Source organism: Diorhabda sublineata, chromosome 8 (assembly GCF_026230105.1).
Source record: "Diorhabda sublineata isolate icDioSubl1.1 chromosome 8, icDioSubl1.1, whole genome shotgun sequence".
In the NCBI taxonomy this organism is placed as follows: domain Eukaryota; kingdom Metazoa; phylum Arthropoda; class Insecta; order Coleoptera; family Chrysomelidae; genus Diorhabda; species Diorhabda sublineata.
This window is the reverse complement of record NC_079481.1, coordinates 15,249,770-15,267,078: the sequence shown is the minus strand read 5'-3', so window position 1 is coordinate 15,267,078 and position 17,309 is coordinate 15,249,770. Positions and strand designations below refer to the sequence as shown.

Genomic DNA, 17,309 nt, shown 5'->3' with positions numbered 1-17,309 from the left:
TAAAATCAGAAATTTCACTTCTCTTTTATTACATAAACTATGCAATTTATACAGAAAAAGTAACAATTAATTTTGGAGAAACACATTTTTTGAATTTTTTTGAAGAGAGTCAGTGCCTTTTACTTTTTCAATAGGAGCTTTTTTCTTTTCATAATATGGTGGACGCTAACAACTGCTTTGCATATTTTCCAATATGATTTTCTTATATTGTTAACCAAGATTAGTTGAGTGGATTTGAGAGTTCTTCGTGCCTGAAATTTGTTTCCATATCTCCCTTTTGCATGTCGTTATTCAAGGTTTATGTAATGTAAATATGTATGTAATTGTATGTATGTAATTATAGAAAATTCAAAATTACCAAATGCCGAATATGCTTATCTACTTTTTTTTGGCTGGCCATTCTACCTGAAATTATGAAAAGTCTATTTCATTATACAGTGTGTCTACTTAAGTTGGAACCATATGGAAAACTTTCTTATTAGTCGTTTTATGAAAAAAAGTTATTCTTGATAAAATGCAACAGTCAGATATCAATTTTTTTGAAGCAATATACGAGATTAGTCAAAAAATTTGAATTTTGTGCAAGAGTAAAGTGTATCTTTATTTTTTACAATTCAGAAAAATGTTATAAAGTTGTTTTGAATTGAAAGTTATTGGAATTACAGCCATTTATTAAGTAGTATAATTTTTATATATATAATAAAACCTTTTTTCGTAACCAGTCTCGTTAATTGATAGCCAGACCTCATATTAGCCTAAATGGCCTTGAAGTTAAATTTATTAAACCTTATTTTCATCATAAATTTCAGACGGATTGTGCGATTTTAACAAGACATGGAAAGTTTATATCGTAACTGTTATAACTATCTATTTATATATTTTTATTTGACTAATACATATCTCTTTTGTTAAAGAATGTTTGTAAAGAAGCTGATTTAAAGCGTGAAGATATGAAATGGCTGGTCCAAACTCTTGATTCCTTAACCTCTCACTGTCACGAAGAACAAGCCGTGTCGGAGCAAAAAGCTTTGGAAGCCTTGATAATTCGCTATAAAAATTTGATACCTTCTTTAGAAATAACAATGGTTAAAACGGACACTTTGTCCAAATGCTACATCTACAGAAAAGAAGTGAAAGAAATTTGTCAGCTACTGAAACAAGTTCGTGAACAATCGAAAAAGCAAAGAGAACCGGAATCGTTCGAAGTAGTCGATCAAAATATAAAGAAACAAGAAATTGCTATATCACATTTAGATCAACGAAGACCTACTATTATGTCGTTATTACAAAAAGGAAAAGAGCTCACTAAAGATGAACATGCTCCTAGCTTTATGCAACAAGAAGTTAAAACACTTGAAACTGGTTGGACTACTACTTATGACGAAACAGTAGATACACTTCATAAACTTATTGACACCCAAAACGTATGGACCAATTATTCTGAACAAAAACAAGAGATAACTCAGCTTTTAGAAAAAACCCAAAATGAACTCCAGAATCTAGCCGCTCCAACTACAGTCCCTTCGGAAATTATAAAGAAACAAGAAATGATAGCGAACTTGCGAGAAGCTAAAGAAGATACGATAACTAAACTTACATATTTGAGTGAACATCTTAGTAAACAAGTTCCTAATCAAAAATCAGAACTCGACAAGGAAGTTGAACAAATCCAGCAACAACTTAATGATACTTTGAATCACGTACAGGAAAATGTTACACTTTTAGAACAATACAATACTAAAATCAATACAATCAGTAACCAATTAAGTCAGGTTCAGAGCTGGACAGTTCACGAAGCTCCACAGTTACTTACTTCCATAGACATTTACTCTGTAACACCTAGAGATAAAGTAGAGAAGATTGAGATGCTACAGAAAGAAGTGGAATCTAAAAAGAAAATCTTGCACAAACTGAACGAACAAGCACAACAGTTGATGATTAATGAGACACCTGAAGCTAATAGGTTGAAAGCACATATTGCAGAAATTCAAGAGAAAGTGAACGTGCTTAATGAAAACGTAAGAAGCCAATCAGCTGTTGTTTCCGACGATTTGAAAAATTGGGAAGCATATCAAGCTAGTTTAGAAGAAATAATACCTTGGATTGAAAATTCTGAAGCTACTTTACAATTGGGATTACAAAAACCAGGTAGTTTGGAAGAAGCCGTTGAGGTACATAAACAAACCAAGCTGTTTCATGAAGAAGTAAATCAACAACTTCGAAAGCTACAAGAAGTTGCTGAATTAACTCAGAAGATTTCTATACTGACACATGCTCCAGATGAAGTAGACTCAATTCAAACGCGAGTGTCGGTAATTCAAGATACTGCTGCTCATTGGGATGATAAAACTGATAAACTCTTGCAAAATTGGATAGACTTTGATAAAAATATGCAACATTTAGAAAATTGGATTATGCCAAGTGAAGAAGAATTATCTAAACCTACTAATGTGAAAGTTCAAGATATTGATACATTAGAAAAGGAATTAGCAAAACTGAAAGCTTTTAATAATGAAATATCTGAACAGCAAGCTAAATTGATAAATTTAACACAAACTTCAGATCTTCTGAGCTATAATATTAGTCCCGAAGGTGCTACCTTGATGAAAGACGAAGTACAAGAATTAAAAATGAAAGTTTCGAATATTGCTAATAGCACCAGGGCTAAGATAAATGAAATTTCTGACGCCATATTGACGAAACACGATTTCGAAAATAAAATTGCGGAATACACTAATTGGATGGAACATATGAAAGCCAATATAGCTCAATTAGACGAAGTACCTGCTGATAAATTGGATCAGACCATTATGAACATCCATACTTTAATACAGGAATATTCCGATAAACAACCCTCATTTCATACCATATACAGTGAAATCAAAGAAGTATCTCTGCAGTCACCTCAACAAGTAACTGAACCTTTAACTGAGGAATTCTCCGCTTTAGTTCAACAAAACCAATATATAGAACAAAAATTACAAGAGAAGAAATCCCAATTACAAAAATGGAGTGAAGTATTGAATTGGCATAACGACACAACCAATCAATTATCACATATAAAATATCAAGCTGATGCGGAAAAACTAACTCCCGAAGATTTGAAGAAACTTATCACGGAAACGGATAATATCCTTGAAAAACTTATCACCTGGAAAGGAATTGCACAAACTATCGACAAAAGCAACGTCGTAATATTAGATAAACAAACTAGTTTACCGAGAACAGCAGATAGTGTGGTTAGAGAAATTGAAGTCAATACAATAAATTTAAAAGGACAGTTGGGAAATAAAGTCGATGCACTTCAATCGTTAATGGAACAACGCGATAAATTTTCCAAATTAAAACAAGAAGCAATTGCAGATTTGGATAAAACTAAATCTCAGTTGGCTGTAATAACGAATCAAGTTAAGCATACTAGCGATCTTCCAAAAGCAGTTGAACAATTGACCTTACTTCTAGAAGATCAAGCTACAAAAGCTGCTATTAAAAAGAAACTCCACAGCGAAGCAATGCAGTTGATGAAAAAAGATATACAAAACGTTTCAGTTATTCAAAATGATGTATCTGAAATAGAACGTAGCTTTAATAAAGTGAATGATGATATTAGAGATGAAGATTTGAGATTATCGGATATAATATTTGCCTGGAACGATTTCCAAGAAGCGAAAGACAGAATCGTAACTGATATTGGAAAAATTGATAAAAGCATCGAAAATATAAGTGTACCAAATGATATAGTACAAGCTAATATAAATTTCGAGAAAACTAAGAAAGCTTTGGACGCCATTAAAAAATCTAAAATTGCTTTAGAAAAAGCTGACTCGAAAGCTCAAACTGTTATCAAAAAATCGGAAAACATTCCCGGAATTGAATCAGAAGTAAAAAGAGACTTGAAAATATTAAATGATGCATGGGGAAAGATATATGAAAGAATTTTAGTATCGGTGCAACAAACTGAATCACAAAGCGCAATTTGGAAGCATATCGATGAAACTAAAACTACATTACTGCAGTGGATAAGTGAGCAAAATAATCAGATGATCAAAGCTGCAGAAAAGCCAAACGAGAGAGAAGTAGCTACCGCTAAATTGAACAAATACAGAGAAGAGCTACCAGCTCAATTGAGACTTAACCAAACGATACCACAAAAGTATGCGCAACTTGTAAACACTACAAATAATAAAGAAATTCCAACGCTGCAATCTTTAGTTACTTTATTAAACGAAGGATTCACAACTTTAGAAGAAAACGCTAATCAATTAGAAGCTCTAACATCAACTTTCAATGAAAACGAAAAAGCAATTAGAAATAATATTAAAGAAATAGGAAATAAAGTGTCAGTTTTAAGAGAAAATATAGTGAAATGTGAAGATTTATCAGGAGATAACGCAAAAATATTAGAACGGCTGCTAAGGATTAGAGATCTAAAACAAGAATTGCAAAAGTATGATAGCGATGTTAAAAATATAGACCAAGATATACAAGCTATGAAAACCAATTATCCCAATTTCGAAAATACACTTTCAAAAGAACAACAGACTCTGAAAAAACGATACGACACATCAGTTACTTACGCGGATAAAATCGAACATGCGCTGTTATCGTTTTTGAAAAAATTCCATAACGACAAATACGGTGCCTTACAAAGAATCATTAATACACACAAGGAAAAAATCCAGTGGTGTTTACCAGAAGCTACTAGTGATAAATATAATTTACAGGTGAAACTTAATGCGTTAGAACCGATTCAAGCTGTACTGGATGACTGTGATAAACGTAAAGAAGAGCTACAGGAATCTATAAAAGTACTAGAAAAAATCGAGAATCCGGATTCGGTGAAACTTCAGCAAGCTGAGCTGGATCATCTATTATTAGATTTGGAAAACTTGAATTCGAATTATATACAAACAAAACACATACTTGAAAATAACATCGCGTTACATGATCAATACGAGAAAGTTTCTGAAAGTGTAATTAACTGGTTGAAGGATACTGAAAATAGAGTGAAAATCGAGAGTAGTCTACAAATGGATTTGAAAAATATCGATACTAAAACTTCTGAAATAACAGCATTACACGAAGATGTTAAAAATTATCAACCAGAAATAGAAAAATTGATACCTCTAAGTGAAGAATTAACCAAGGAGGTACCTGAAAGTCGTATAGGACCGTTCGTACAACACCTGAATAACAGATATCAAGCAATAAACAAATTTTTGACTCATTATATTGATAAATTACACGAACTTGATAAATATAAAACCACGTATAATAATTGTATACAAGATGTAGAAAATTGGTTGATAAAAGCCGAAGAAAAAGTGAATAATTTCAGCAAAAGCGCTAGGAAACCAAACAATACTATTTTGGAAGAATTGAAGAATTTCGCTAAAGAAAAAGAAGTAGGTCAAAGTTTATTAACTAGAGCAGTTGAACATGGAGAAGCTCTGTTTCCGGGTATAACACCTGAAAATAGAGATACTATTAGAGCAGAGTTAAGAAGCTTGAGAGACAAATCTGAAATATTGATCGATAAAGTGAACAAAATATATAAGCAAGTAGAAACAACACTGATGCAGAGACATTCGTTCGATGACAGTTTACAACAAGTCAAATTATGGATAGATGATGCTGAATTGAAGTTGGGAGAAGGTGGAAAACTTGATGTAACTCTATTGGACAAAAAACAAACTCTTCATAACTACAAGATCCTTTCTCAAGACGTCAATCTCCACAAAACTATTCTAAAACAATTACAAGATAAAATTGGTAATTTATCTGATTCTGAAGCTGAATCTAAATTAGATGAAAATGTTAAAAAATATAACAGTTTAGCTGAAGAAGTTGAAAATAGAATAGAAAAATCAGAAGAATACGTTTTAAGTCACGAGGCGTATAATCAAGCTATAGAAAAATGTCGTGATTGGTTAAGTGCTTTAACTAACGAAGCTACTCTATTAGTTGACGAATCATCAACTGAAAGTCCCGAAGCCAAATTAGCGATAGTAGAAAATCTCTTATCGCAAAAGGAAGAAGGTGATAAGATTATTGCTTCCTGTAAACACCAATTAGACATTGTATTGAATCAAACAGCTCCTTCGGGACAACCTATGCTGATAAACAATTTTGATGAACAAGAAAAATCGTGGCAGAAATTCTTAGATCTCTGCCAAGAAGCAAAAGAAAAATTAAACGAAATTCAAAGTCAATACGCTGAAGTCTCTAAGATAATGGATGATTTGGAAGCTTGGTTGAAATCTAAAGAAAATTTTGTTAAAGATCAGAGTTTAAAAAATACAGAAGAGACCAAGAAAACACATTTGGAAAAACTTAAGATTTTAGATAAAGAGATTCAACAGAAAGAACCAGATTTCAATAAATTCCTTGAATTGAGCAAATCCTTAGAGGTGGATACAAGAATTTCTCTTATACCTACTAGATATCAGTCATTAAGAAACGCCGTTAAAGAAAATCGTAATAAATACGAATCTTATGTTTCGGAACATCATGATTTCAATGAAAAATATAATGATTTCTTGCAGTGGTTAACAACTAAGGAAAATGACCTTCAAAACTTTTCTCAGATTGTTGGAGACCTTAATATTCTTCAAACTAGACAAAAAGATATAAAAGATTTAATAGACGAAAGGAATTGTAGAATACCTGAATTTGAAACTTTAATAGATAAAGGGGAGAAGTTGTATGCACATACTTCCCCAGATGGCAGAGAAATTATTAGACAACAACTTAAAAATATTAGAACTATTTGGGACGCTTTAACCGAGGATTTACAAAGTGCTAGTAATAAATTAGAGCAATGTTTGACCCAATTTTCCGATTTTACTGTAACCCAAGAACAACTAACAAAATGGTTGAAAGATGTTGAAAAAGCCATGCACCAACATACTGAACTAAAATCTACTTTACAAGAAAAACGAGCCCAGTTGCAAAATCATCAAATAATGCATCAAGAAATCAAATCACATCAACAATTAGTAGAGTCGGTTTGTGAAAAAGCGCAACAGCTGGTAGATCAAACACAGGATAAATCTTTGAATATATATTTGCAATCGATTAAACAACTGTTTTTAAATATCGTAAGCAAATCTGATGAGTTACTCCGGAATTTAGAAGAATGCGTCGACAGACACAATACCTACAATCAATTAACAAATGATTACAAAAAATGGATTGAAGAACAGAACGAGAGACTTGCAGAATATGCTGATACTACTGGTGAAAAGAATGACATAAACAAACGAATTGAAAATATCATGAACATTAAAAGAGATAGTGAAACAAAAGGTCCACAACTATTAGAAAGCCTCAAGCAAAACGTTATTGTTGTTGCCAAAAGTACAGCATCTAAAGGAGTGGAAAACTTAAAGATAGAACTCGCCGGTATGGAAGATTCTCTTCATAACCATTTAGATTCAATAAATAATAGGTTAGATAATCAAAAAGAGGCGCTTAAACAATGGGACGAATTTGACAAAACATTAGAAGCTTTGAATCAGTGGATCAAAGATACGGAAGCTGAATTCAGGGATCAACCTCTTCAGGCTACGTTACACGATAAAGAAAATAAATTGAGAATTTTACAACAACAGAGAGAACAAATTGCTGCTAAGGAAAAGGAGATTGACGATTTTGTTGATAAAAGCCATGCATTATTAAAATGTACCGGTTCGCAAAGAATCCAACCAATTACTTCTCAAATGAGTAACCGATTCCAAAATTTACATACTTTGACTAAAGATATAATCAACAGATGGCAGAATATTGTCGACGATCATATGAAATACAAACAAAGATTAGAAGAAACTTCGGCTTGGTTGGCGCCTCTAGAGAAACACATTCAAGCTTTGAAAGAAGATGAAACTACCGATAGTGTTGAAGCTAATAATAGATTACAGGTACTTCTTTCTGAAGCAGAGCAGGGAGAACACAAATTGAACTCGTTAACTATTTTGGGCGAAAGGCTTTTGCCTGACACGGCTACTGAAGGCAGAGAAATAATCAGAGGTGAAATTAAGGAGATCAGAGATAGATGGGAATGCTTGTCAGAAGGTAAAATAATTATTAATACTAAAAAGTAACAACAACAAAATAAGATATCAACAAATGGTTTTTCAGGGATCAAACAACAGCAGAAGTTACAAGAATCTCAAACTTTACAGTTGGCAAATTATCAAGATTTGCTACAACAGGCTCTAGCGTGGTTAGACTCGATTGAAAAACAAGTGAAGATTGAGCCTAATTCATGGATTTCCTTACAAGAAGTGAGAGGGAAACTACTGAAACACAAGACTTCTTTACAAGAGATTTTAACTCATAAGAGATTTATTGAAGGTAATTTTAATTTTTAAAAATACGGGTATTGGAAAATATTGCACGTATACAGTGTTCCGGGATTTGATGCAAAAAATTCGGAACTAGGTAGATAACGTGAAAATAATACTCATACGTCCCATCGTTTCTGACCGCAACTTCTACAGGGACAACCTGTACAATCTAAAAATAGCAAAAATGAAACTTTCGATCGATTTTTTTAATAAAGAGGTAGTGTTGTTCAATTCGATAAAATTTATGGTTTAGGAGATATGTAGATTTTTATATCGTTGTGCATGCCAAGGAAAACGTTCGCCTTAAAGAGAAATTCTGAAGAAAATTATCATAAATTGTAATTATTTATTGAAAATACTTACAGGAGGTATCTACTTACTCCCGAAGTCCCAAAATACCTTATAGAATATAAAAATTAAAGCACCTCACTAGGTAGATACTAAATTTGTATGAGCTTTTCGCTTATCGTTAATGAATATGTTTTTCTGTAATTGAAAACATTTTAGGGATGGTTTAATAATTGGAGGCCTATCTTAAAACCAAGGAAGTATGTTTGATAATGATTAATTCAAACTTTTTACCAGAATCACATTCATAAAATTCATATTTTTAATCACACAATAAACTATCAACTACTCTCATTTCAAAAATTTTTAACAACACATGGGGAAGATAATGGAAACATGAGCTGAATATAACAAGGATGAATTTAATACTTCAACACAAAGAAGATCAAAAAAATCACGATGTAAGCAGAGAGGAAGTAGAAAAAGCAGTACATAAAATACCAATGATTTTGATAGAGCAATTATGGGAAAAATATGGCGTTACTTCTGAAATTAATGCTTTAGAATACATCTACAGTAAGAAGGAATATAATGAAGAAAAATGTGGGGGCCTTGGAGGAGATGGAAATATGCAGTAAATATGAGACCGCAAAGATTGAATTACAAATAGCAGAGGAATGAAATTAGAAGATATATTAATGAAAACGCAAATATAACAGGGAAACACTCCACTATTAGTTATGGTTAAAATAAAGAAACGACTGATTAAACACAGGATCAAAATGTAAAGAGGATCGAAAGATGAACATAGGAATAACAAATAAGGAAAAGAAATCAACGAGATTGTACTACACACTAAACAAGACTTTACTGGGCATAGAAATGGAAGTAAAAAATGTGAGAGAAAACTGAAAATTGAGAAATAAAGATGAACCCTTTTACACTCGAGTGATTCGAGTGGTATCTGCCGTGTGGAGATGGAGATGGATATTGATCTAGAACTTTTGTAAGTTGTAGTGCTGGGGAAAGACGTGCCTTGGTGGCTGATTCCATAGGTTTGCACTTCTCCAAAGAAATGACTCCCGATAAATTGAAGTTCTGGGCTTCTGCAGGAAAACTCGGAGCTGGTTTTACAGAAACTGCTCTAGGCAGGATTATTTTAGACAGTTTTAGTTTTAGGTCAACTTTGGGTTGCCTTTAAGCCGAACTGCTCTCTTCTGTATTGAGTCGAGCATATTCAGAGTGTGCTTGGGAGCCGAGCACTAAAAAAGGGAACTTTATTCCAAAGATGGTCGAATCTTGGCCTTGTAGAGGAATAAATGCTATTGCGGAGTATATAGATTTTTGATCATTAGTGCTTTAAGTTTTTGTGAAGCTGTCTCGGCCACATGACTATGCCAGGGCATATGGCTTCCAACCCCAACACCAAACAAGCGAATTTGCGGTGGGGTGATATTTTCTGTCTAGACAGGAGCAAATTCTGAGCTTCATAACCAGCCTTTTTTTAAATGGCAGCCTCTTCTGCATTAAACTGAATCAGATTGCTTCCACCCCATATGGTGTAGATAATAATTAAGAGATAAGATAAATTGAAAAACAAGAACTAATAAATATTGAAATGAAGAGAAAAAGGGGTATCATAGACCAAATGATAGGAATAAGAGGGAAAAACACTAGATGGAATGAGAACATTAACAGGAGAAAAATTCTGAGCAATAGGAAGAGTCGGAATCCTCGTCCAACACTTGATAAGAAAAAAGGAATATAAAAGAAAAATACCTCAAAAACTTGTGATAATGCCTAAGAGAACAATCATAAGATATTAAGGACCAGACATGTACAGGGAACTTTGGCATATGAATAAAGAACTAACCTATTCAACGCATTCAACGAAATGTTATTACTAATCATTTTGTTGATTCCTTTTTAGATCATAGTTGAGTATTCCTAGTAAGTACTCGAGAACTTTGCTTGGTTGCACAGATTTTGATCTTTTGGAAAATAACTTATTCATGTATCTACTCATATTAAGTAGGATGGTAGTATTTTTGAGAAGAGGATTATTCGTGCTTCATTCTAAAGGTATATTTACAACTTTTGCCTTTCAGTTTGGATGAAGCAACCAAATTGATCCATAAAAGTGGATCATTCAATGCCATTTAATGTTGAAAGAATTGAGCATACTCAATATTGGCATGACAACGTGGTTGATCGAAAAATGAATGTGTAAATACAAGATTTGAACGATTCACTTTTCAGCCAGTCGTGCTTTACGCAATGGTTTTCAAATTAAAGGAGGATCATACCCTTCTCCTCTTGGAACAATTTAAAAAGTATACTTGTCTATAGAATTATAAAACGGAGGGTGATGAAAACGAATTGTCGTGAAAATACTATTAATTAATTAATTAATTAAAGATTTGAAGATTAGCGGTATCACCAAAGAAATTGAAAATTAAAAGTATCCGTACTTGTTTATACTTAAGTTAACAAAAATAAAAAGATCGAACTAAAGCGGGTGTTCGAACACGAGTGATTTTTTAGAAACTTTTGTTGACATAAAACCATACAAATTTAGTACCCACGACCTCCACCACTTCCTCTCATTCTGATTACTCGGAAGTAGACAGAGCTACAAACTTCGGATATCTCAAATACTTTCTTTCGACCCTCTGGATTGACGAAAAAAATAGCACTCCAATTTGCCCTTCTTTTCCCAGATGGTTTGGGTACTTCCCAACTATCAAAGAGAGCGGAAAACTAAAAATTGCGGAATCCGAAGAAGAAAAATCTGGACAGTACATAGACCGTATGCTACGATTTTTTAGAAAATGTAAACACAGAGAGAAAAATTGAAAAGTGAATTTCATGAAAAACTTTTTCCAGTCTGATGAAGTTCCAATATGCCTGTCTGAAAATCCTGATTTTTCTCTTTTCAAAAATATGTGTATTTTTGGGGTTGCCCCCCTTTTGGGGGGATCTAGGTTAAACCAAAAGTCGGAATATTCAAACATCAAACTTGAGGGAGTGCAACTTTTTTTCCATACACGATAGCGAATAAACGGAAAGTACCTTTTCGATACCAAAAAAATCCATAGATTCAAGCGAAGATGATTGAGGTATGAATCTGGATCCTCTTCTTCCAATTCTCGTAATAAACGTTCGAAGCTCCTAATGCTTGTCTTCTTAATACCTATGATCGTACCTACCAACGATGGCGTTTTCTTAGCTTCTTATCGATCTCATAAGCGCACAGCCTCATTTGACGACATCTTTCGAAAAATATGTATTAAGAAGTTCACTTTCCAAATATTGTGTAAACAAAATTCCTTTAATTTCTGTTCCATTCAACAAAAGTGATTCAATTTGACTAAACTGTCTATTTTCGCTTGAAATTTCACTAATCTTGGAATATATTGACCCAGGACTTCGTATGCATTATAATCTCTGTCATCTGAACAAAAATATTGACGTGTTATTCAGAAGGATATTTCGTGAGTATACGCTTCTATTATAACCGTATCCTGAGGCGGTTGTGAGCGATAACTGCGTTGTTAATTTCTCTACAAATACTAGAAATTTGTTAGTGTACAAAGCTAGATCGCACACATTTACAAGCAATGAAATACTATTTATAAGATGTGATAAATAGAAAATAATTCACAAATTTATTGATCACATCACCGCCACGTTGTCAACTGTTTCTATGTTTGTTATTCAAGTGCAGTAACTACAAAGTAATTGGATATAGGGTGAATAATATATTTAATCAAGTAAAGATGGACTACTACTTGAGAAGGAAAAGTAATAAGTTTCTAGAGCGGTAAAACATTGACACAAATGTTTCTAATTTCAATTCCTACTATTCTAAACACACATTTTCAACTGTAAATTTTGACATGATTATATTAATTTGTTTAGGTGTGATAGAAAAAGGTCAATCTTTGGCGCAACTAACCAGCAGCAAACAAAAGAGAGACGAAATAGATGAAAATGTAACTTCTATAAACAATCGTTACCAAAATGTTCTCAAAACCGCACAGAATAACATCAAACAATTGGAGGATTGCATGGACATTTATCAGCAATTTTATGATCTCCACAAAGCTCAACAAGACGAACACAAACAATTATGGGAGAAGTTAAACTCCAATTTGGATTATGGTGGTAATAAACAGGTGTTGGAGAAAAGGTACATAATTATTCGTTATTTAGATTTGATCATAATGTAATGAATTCGTTTTTGGTTTAGTTTAATCAATCGAAATTATTTTTATTAAACTTTACGAGTGTTCATTACGTGATGGTACTTTGTATAATTTTTTTTTAATTACGATGTACATCCAGCATTCACTCACTCACTTTTTTATATATCTAAAAACTAGATTATGCGAATAATTCATGGAGGTCCAAATCCTTTTCCTCGTCCTCTTGATCGAATTCAATCATTTTTTTTTCTAAAAAGGCTACAACTTAACATTTGATCACAGAACACAGTTGATTTATCAAATTTCTGGTTCTATTCTGTCTCAATTTCTGTTCACTTTTCTCACGTTTCAGCTCCGCTACAGTTATAGTTCTTCAAATATCAATTGCAGATTATATAAACTGGTTCGAAACCCTTGGCCACAATTTTGTTTGATCTACCATAGGCGTAGATACCTCATTTTATAAAGTTATTATTTTTATAAATACTTTTGAAAATATATGAATCTTACGCGAGAAAGTATTCATTAAAAGGCATTCGAATCATTATAAATTGGACGGCATTAAACGCCTTTATTTAGACAGATATACTTAATTGTAATCCTACTTGGAACTTAGAAACAAATCATTATCCTACTTAGTTAACTTGCTACAACTGAATATTAAATTATAAAACGTAAATAGATGAGTAAAATGTACCTGCCTCTAAGGGCGATTGGTTTAAACAGGGTATCAGATGTGCACTGAGCCCTTTTTGTACCCCATTTGAAACTAAAAATCATAAAGGAAATAAAACAAAAGAAAAAATACATTCCAATTCCAAAATATCTTTATAAATAATAATCGTAGTCAGAATCGTCTGAACTAAAATCATCATTTGATTGAATTATGGAGGGTTGTAGAGTACCACATACTACTCTTCTTCTTTGAAAAAAAAGTTTTTCCAAAGCTCTTGGTGGTCTGCTGCTAGAACGTTCTTTACGAGTTTACAACTCTTTACTCAGGTCTGGGGACTGATGATTACATTTTCGTAATTCTGATTTTACGTTTGCAAATATTAACCCTAAAGGGTTATATATGCAATAGTAAGGAGGCAGTTTGAGAAGAATATGATCCTGTTCTTTGCACAGCTTTTCAATATAATAAATTTTCTCTAACTTTAGACCTTTAATAACAGTAAGCAATTCTTTGTTTGTTGAGTTTTTTTTACAATAGCTGACATGAAAAGAATTTTTTTTTGTTAAGCATAAATGCTAAAATTTGAGCTTACTACTAGTATTTGATATCTTTGTTTGTTTTCATTGGCAAACAGAAGAGAGGATGAGTCCACGTGGACTGCCGGTTTGTTAGATGTTTACCGAATTTTATACGGGGAGTAAACATCATTTCTTAATTTGGTATGAATGCGTATTAATGAAATATTGATTGATCTTCGCATAACTGTCTTCTGCAATTGTTAATGGAACAACTATACCTGGCGTAAATTGAAAGCGCTCGAAAACATGACGTCCGCTTCAGAACGTGTTGAGTTTGTGACGAGTCCTCTGGGATTTCACAAAAGTTGCATAACGATTCCCTCCACTGATGGCGATCATTTTCTTTTTATACGGCCGTACTTACTATTTTTACTTCGGTCAATTCAGTTGGTTATTTCTATTATAAAAAAGCCACATGTGTAATTTTTAACAATAGTTGTTAGGACAAAAGTCTTGAATAATAAGTTCATATACGACCACAGGACCTAACTTCTTCATCAGGATAGTATCCATAAAATTCTAAATATATATTTCTGCATTTATTCCAGTCTCCAAAAACTTTACACGACTGTTAATGTTCATGTTTTTGGCAGTACATTTAGAAATTTTTTATATTCTAGGTTGAGTTATATAAGAGAACTGCAAGATAGTCTTCCAGAAAACATGGCGAAACTTACGGACCTCGAAACTTACATTCAACAAAAAGCAATTAATTTGCCTGCGCGTGCACAAGAAAACATGCAACGAGATGTCGAAAATATAAAATTCGAACGACAAAAGTTCGTAACTACTCTAGCTGATATTAAATCGGCTTTGGAAAATAAGTTAAAGCAATGGAATGACTATGAGCGTAACATGGATAGGTTATTAGCATGGCTGGCGGATGCGGAGATGTCACTGAAGAGCTACGCTTTGAAGAGTACTTTGGAAGAAAAACAAGATCAATTAGATAAATACCAAGTAAGTTGAAATTATAAACTAGTCGGGTCAAAAATATAATTATTGAAATCGATAATGCGTGATTCTATCCTCATTTATGAAATTTTTAGTGTGGACATTGAGGCTTTAAACATTCTTTTAATCCTTCTAGAATAGAACATTTATTTTCTGTGAGTTTATACCCTTCGGTCATTTTTAAGAAGTGGTGCTCAGTTGGACCGTGCTACAAGGTGCAATTTCTTAAAATCGCTTAAAATAAACTTACTGTGACGGGGCCATCATTAGTTCGGTCAGAAATGATCTGTTGACTCGTTTAAACCTATTTTCTAATATTTTAAAACCTTATAGACTACAATGGGGTTCCTACCCAATAGGCGTATATTACAGAGTCTCTTAGACCGTTCTTTATCGGCATTTCTTTTAACTAGAATTGATAGTTGATTGCTTGGTAAACCATTCATATTTAAAATGTAAAGTCGTACAACAGAATAAAGGAGGAGCTGGGCTGTTGCCTATCTGCCAGGAGTGAACCTTTAAAGTATCTTAAACCTGCCAGTAATGTCATAGTTATTTCAGTTTTACTATTTTTTGAGTTATGAAAGAACATACTTGATAACTTGATTATTTTAATACTATTCTCAATTCACAATTATTAGTAGTTATGAGACTGTTGAATTAAGGTTACTATTCTTCTTCTTTTTTATTGTACTTTATAATAGTGACTACTCACTATCTATGAAAATTGAACTATAATTTGCTGCTATTCTAGTTATTGTAGCAGTTACAGTTGGCCCTACACCATATCTTGCATTTATAAAATGTTATTAGAAAAGGTTTTTAAGTGATAGGAATGGTCATGTGCAATGTTCAAAACCTTCTCAGTCGTCGCAGAGCCACTGCATTTTACTTTTTCTACTTACACGATTGTGATGTACTTTGCAAACATCACAATTCATCGAAAGATAGCAAATATTGTAAAAGAAAATAACCACAACCCAACTCACATATCGAATGTTACCGCGTTGCAGTCTAAAGCGTTGCACATAATTAAAGAGAACATGAGGCTGGTTATCTATAAAAATAACCTCAAAAGTTAATGTATATAAAGAAATTTGAACGCAATCAACGATTTTGGACGAATGTTTTGAAGATAGATAAATAAATCGGGGTTAATATGAACTTTTAAACTTATTCAGCAAAGACTTAACAAAATATTCGATAAGAAAACCTGATTGTCGATTAGATTGGGAAGTTAATCGCCAGCTCTTGTCATGGAATTTTTAAATAGAAAAATGATTCCTTATAATCTGCCAAATTCGTACAAATTATATTAGCCTTTAATTGAGAGAAGTCATTTTTCAGGGTATCCGGAACTAAAAACTATACTACAGGTGAGGTTATGTTTTTGACGTTCAGCGCGTGAAAAATAGAAAGTTAACTCCGACGTCAAGAGCGCGTAAAAGCGCGATCTTTGTGTGCGTTATCACAGTTTTTCTACTAGTTGAACTATCTTCGACGTTTATGTTTGTCTAATGCGCGGTATGCTCGCGTTTATTCTATGCACCGCTTAATGACTGTTCGGTATCGTTGGGCAATCCATTTGATTTCGATCTCAGCGCTCGGCTCGTGTTCGGTTACATATATTTTTGTATACCCTTATTAAGATCTATTTGTTAGTGAAAGAAATATTACAGATTTTTTTAACTTCTTTAATATTTTCATGCTTATCAATTATCAATTAGAGTTGTTTGTACTCTTGTATTCTGAGCTATTTTTGTATATGAAGTAAATAGTATTCGTAATGCATAAAAACTGACTGAGTAGAATACTTAGCACCTCCAGAGCTCACGATTTGATCACCATTTGAGTACGCATTGGTTCTCAATTGCTATACAACAAATAAACATTTAAAAATTTGTGTGCTTCACACTTCACTAGTTACTGTTCTGACCGGAAAACTTCATTTATTTTAGGTTAAATTTTTTCGTTATTCGTTTACTGTTCGCCAATTATCAATCTGAACAACCTATGTTCACGTGAGCGCGAACGACATTATCGAATGCAGCTTTGGGGGGTTTGGAAATGTCGTAAAATATATTTACAGAAAAGTTCTTTCCGGAAGTTGACCCTGTGAGATTTGGCAATTTCTTATCTGTCACAGGTTTCAACTAAGGACTACTTTTTAAAATTGACCTAAGGCTATGTTCCACAAGCAAAATATTTATCCCAGAAGTTTGACTTAATATCAAATCGTTAAGGCTTCGTTCAGTTT

At 33.0% G+C, this 17,309-nt stretch overlaps 1 protein-coding gene across 4 annotated transcripts in view; it reads left to right on the top strand.

Moving 5' to 3' along the window:
- The window catches only part of LOC130448464 (muscle-specific protein 300 kDa), a 289,850-nt gene that overhangs the window by 81,691 nt on the left and 190,850 nt on the right, over positions 1–17,309 (top strand). For all 4 annotated transcript variants that reach the window (XM_056785865.1, XM_056785867.1, XM_056785866.1 and 1 more), the window contains 4 exons: positions 915–8,073; positions 8,140–8,355; positions 12,558–12,828; positions 14,719–15,058. In XM_056785865.1, the coding sequence (XP_056641843.1) occupies positions 915–8,073; positions 8,140–8,355; positions 12,558–12,828; positions 14,719–15,058 (7,986 nt within the window). The remainder of the gene's footprint in view (positions 1–914; positions 8,074–8,139; positions 8,356–12,557; positions 12,829–14,718; positions 15,059–17,309) is intronic.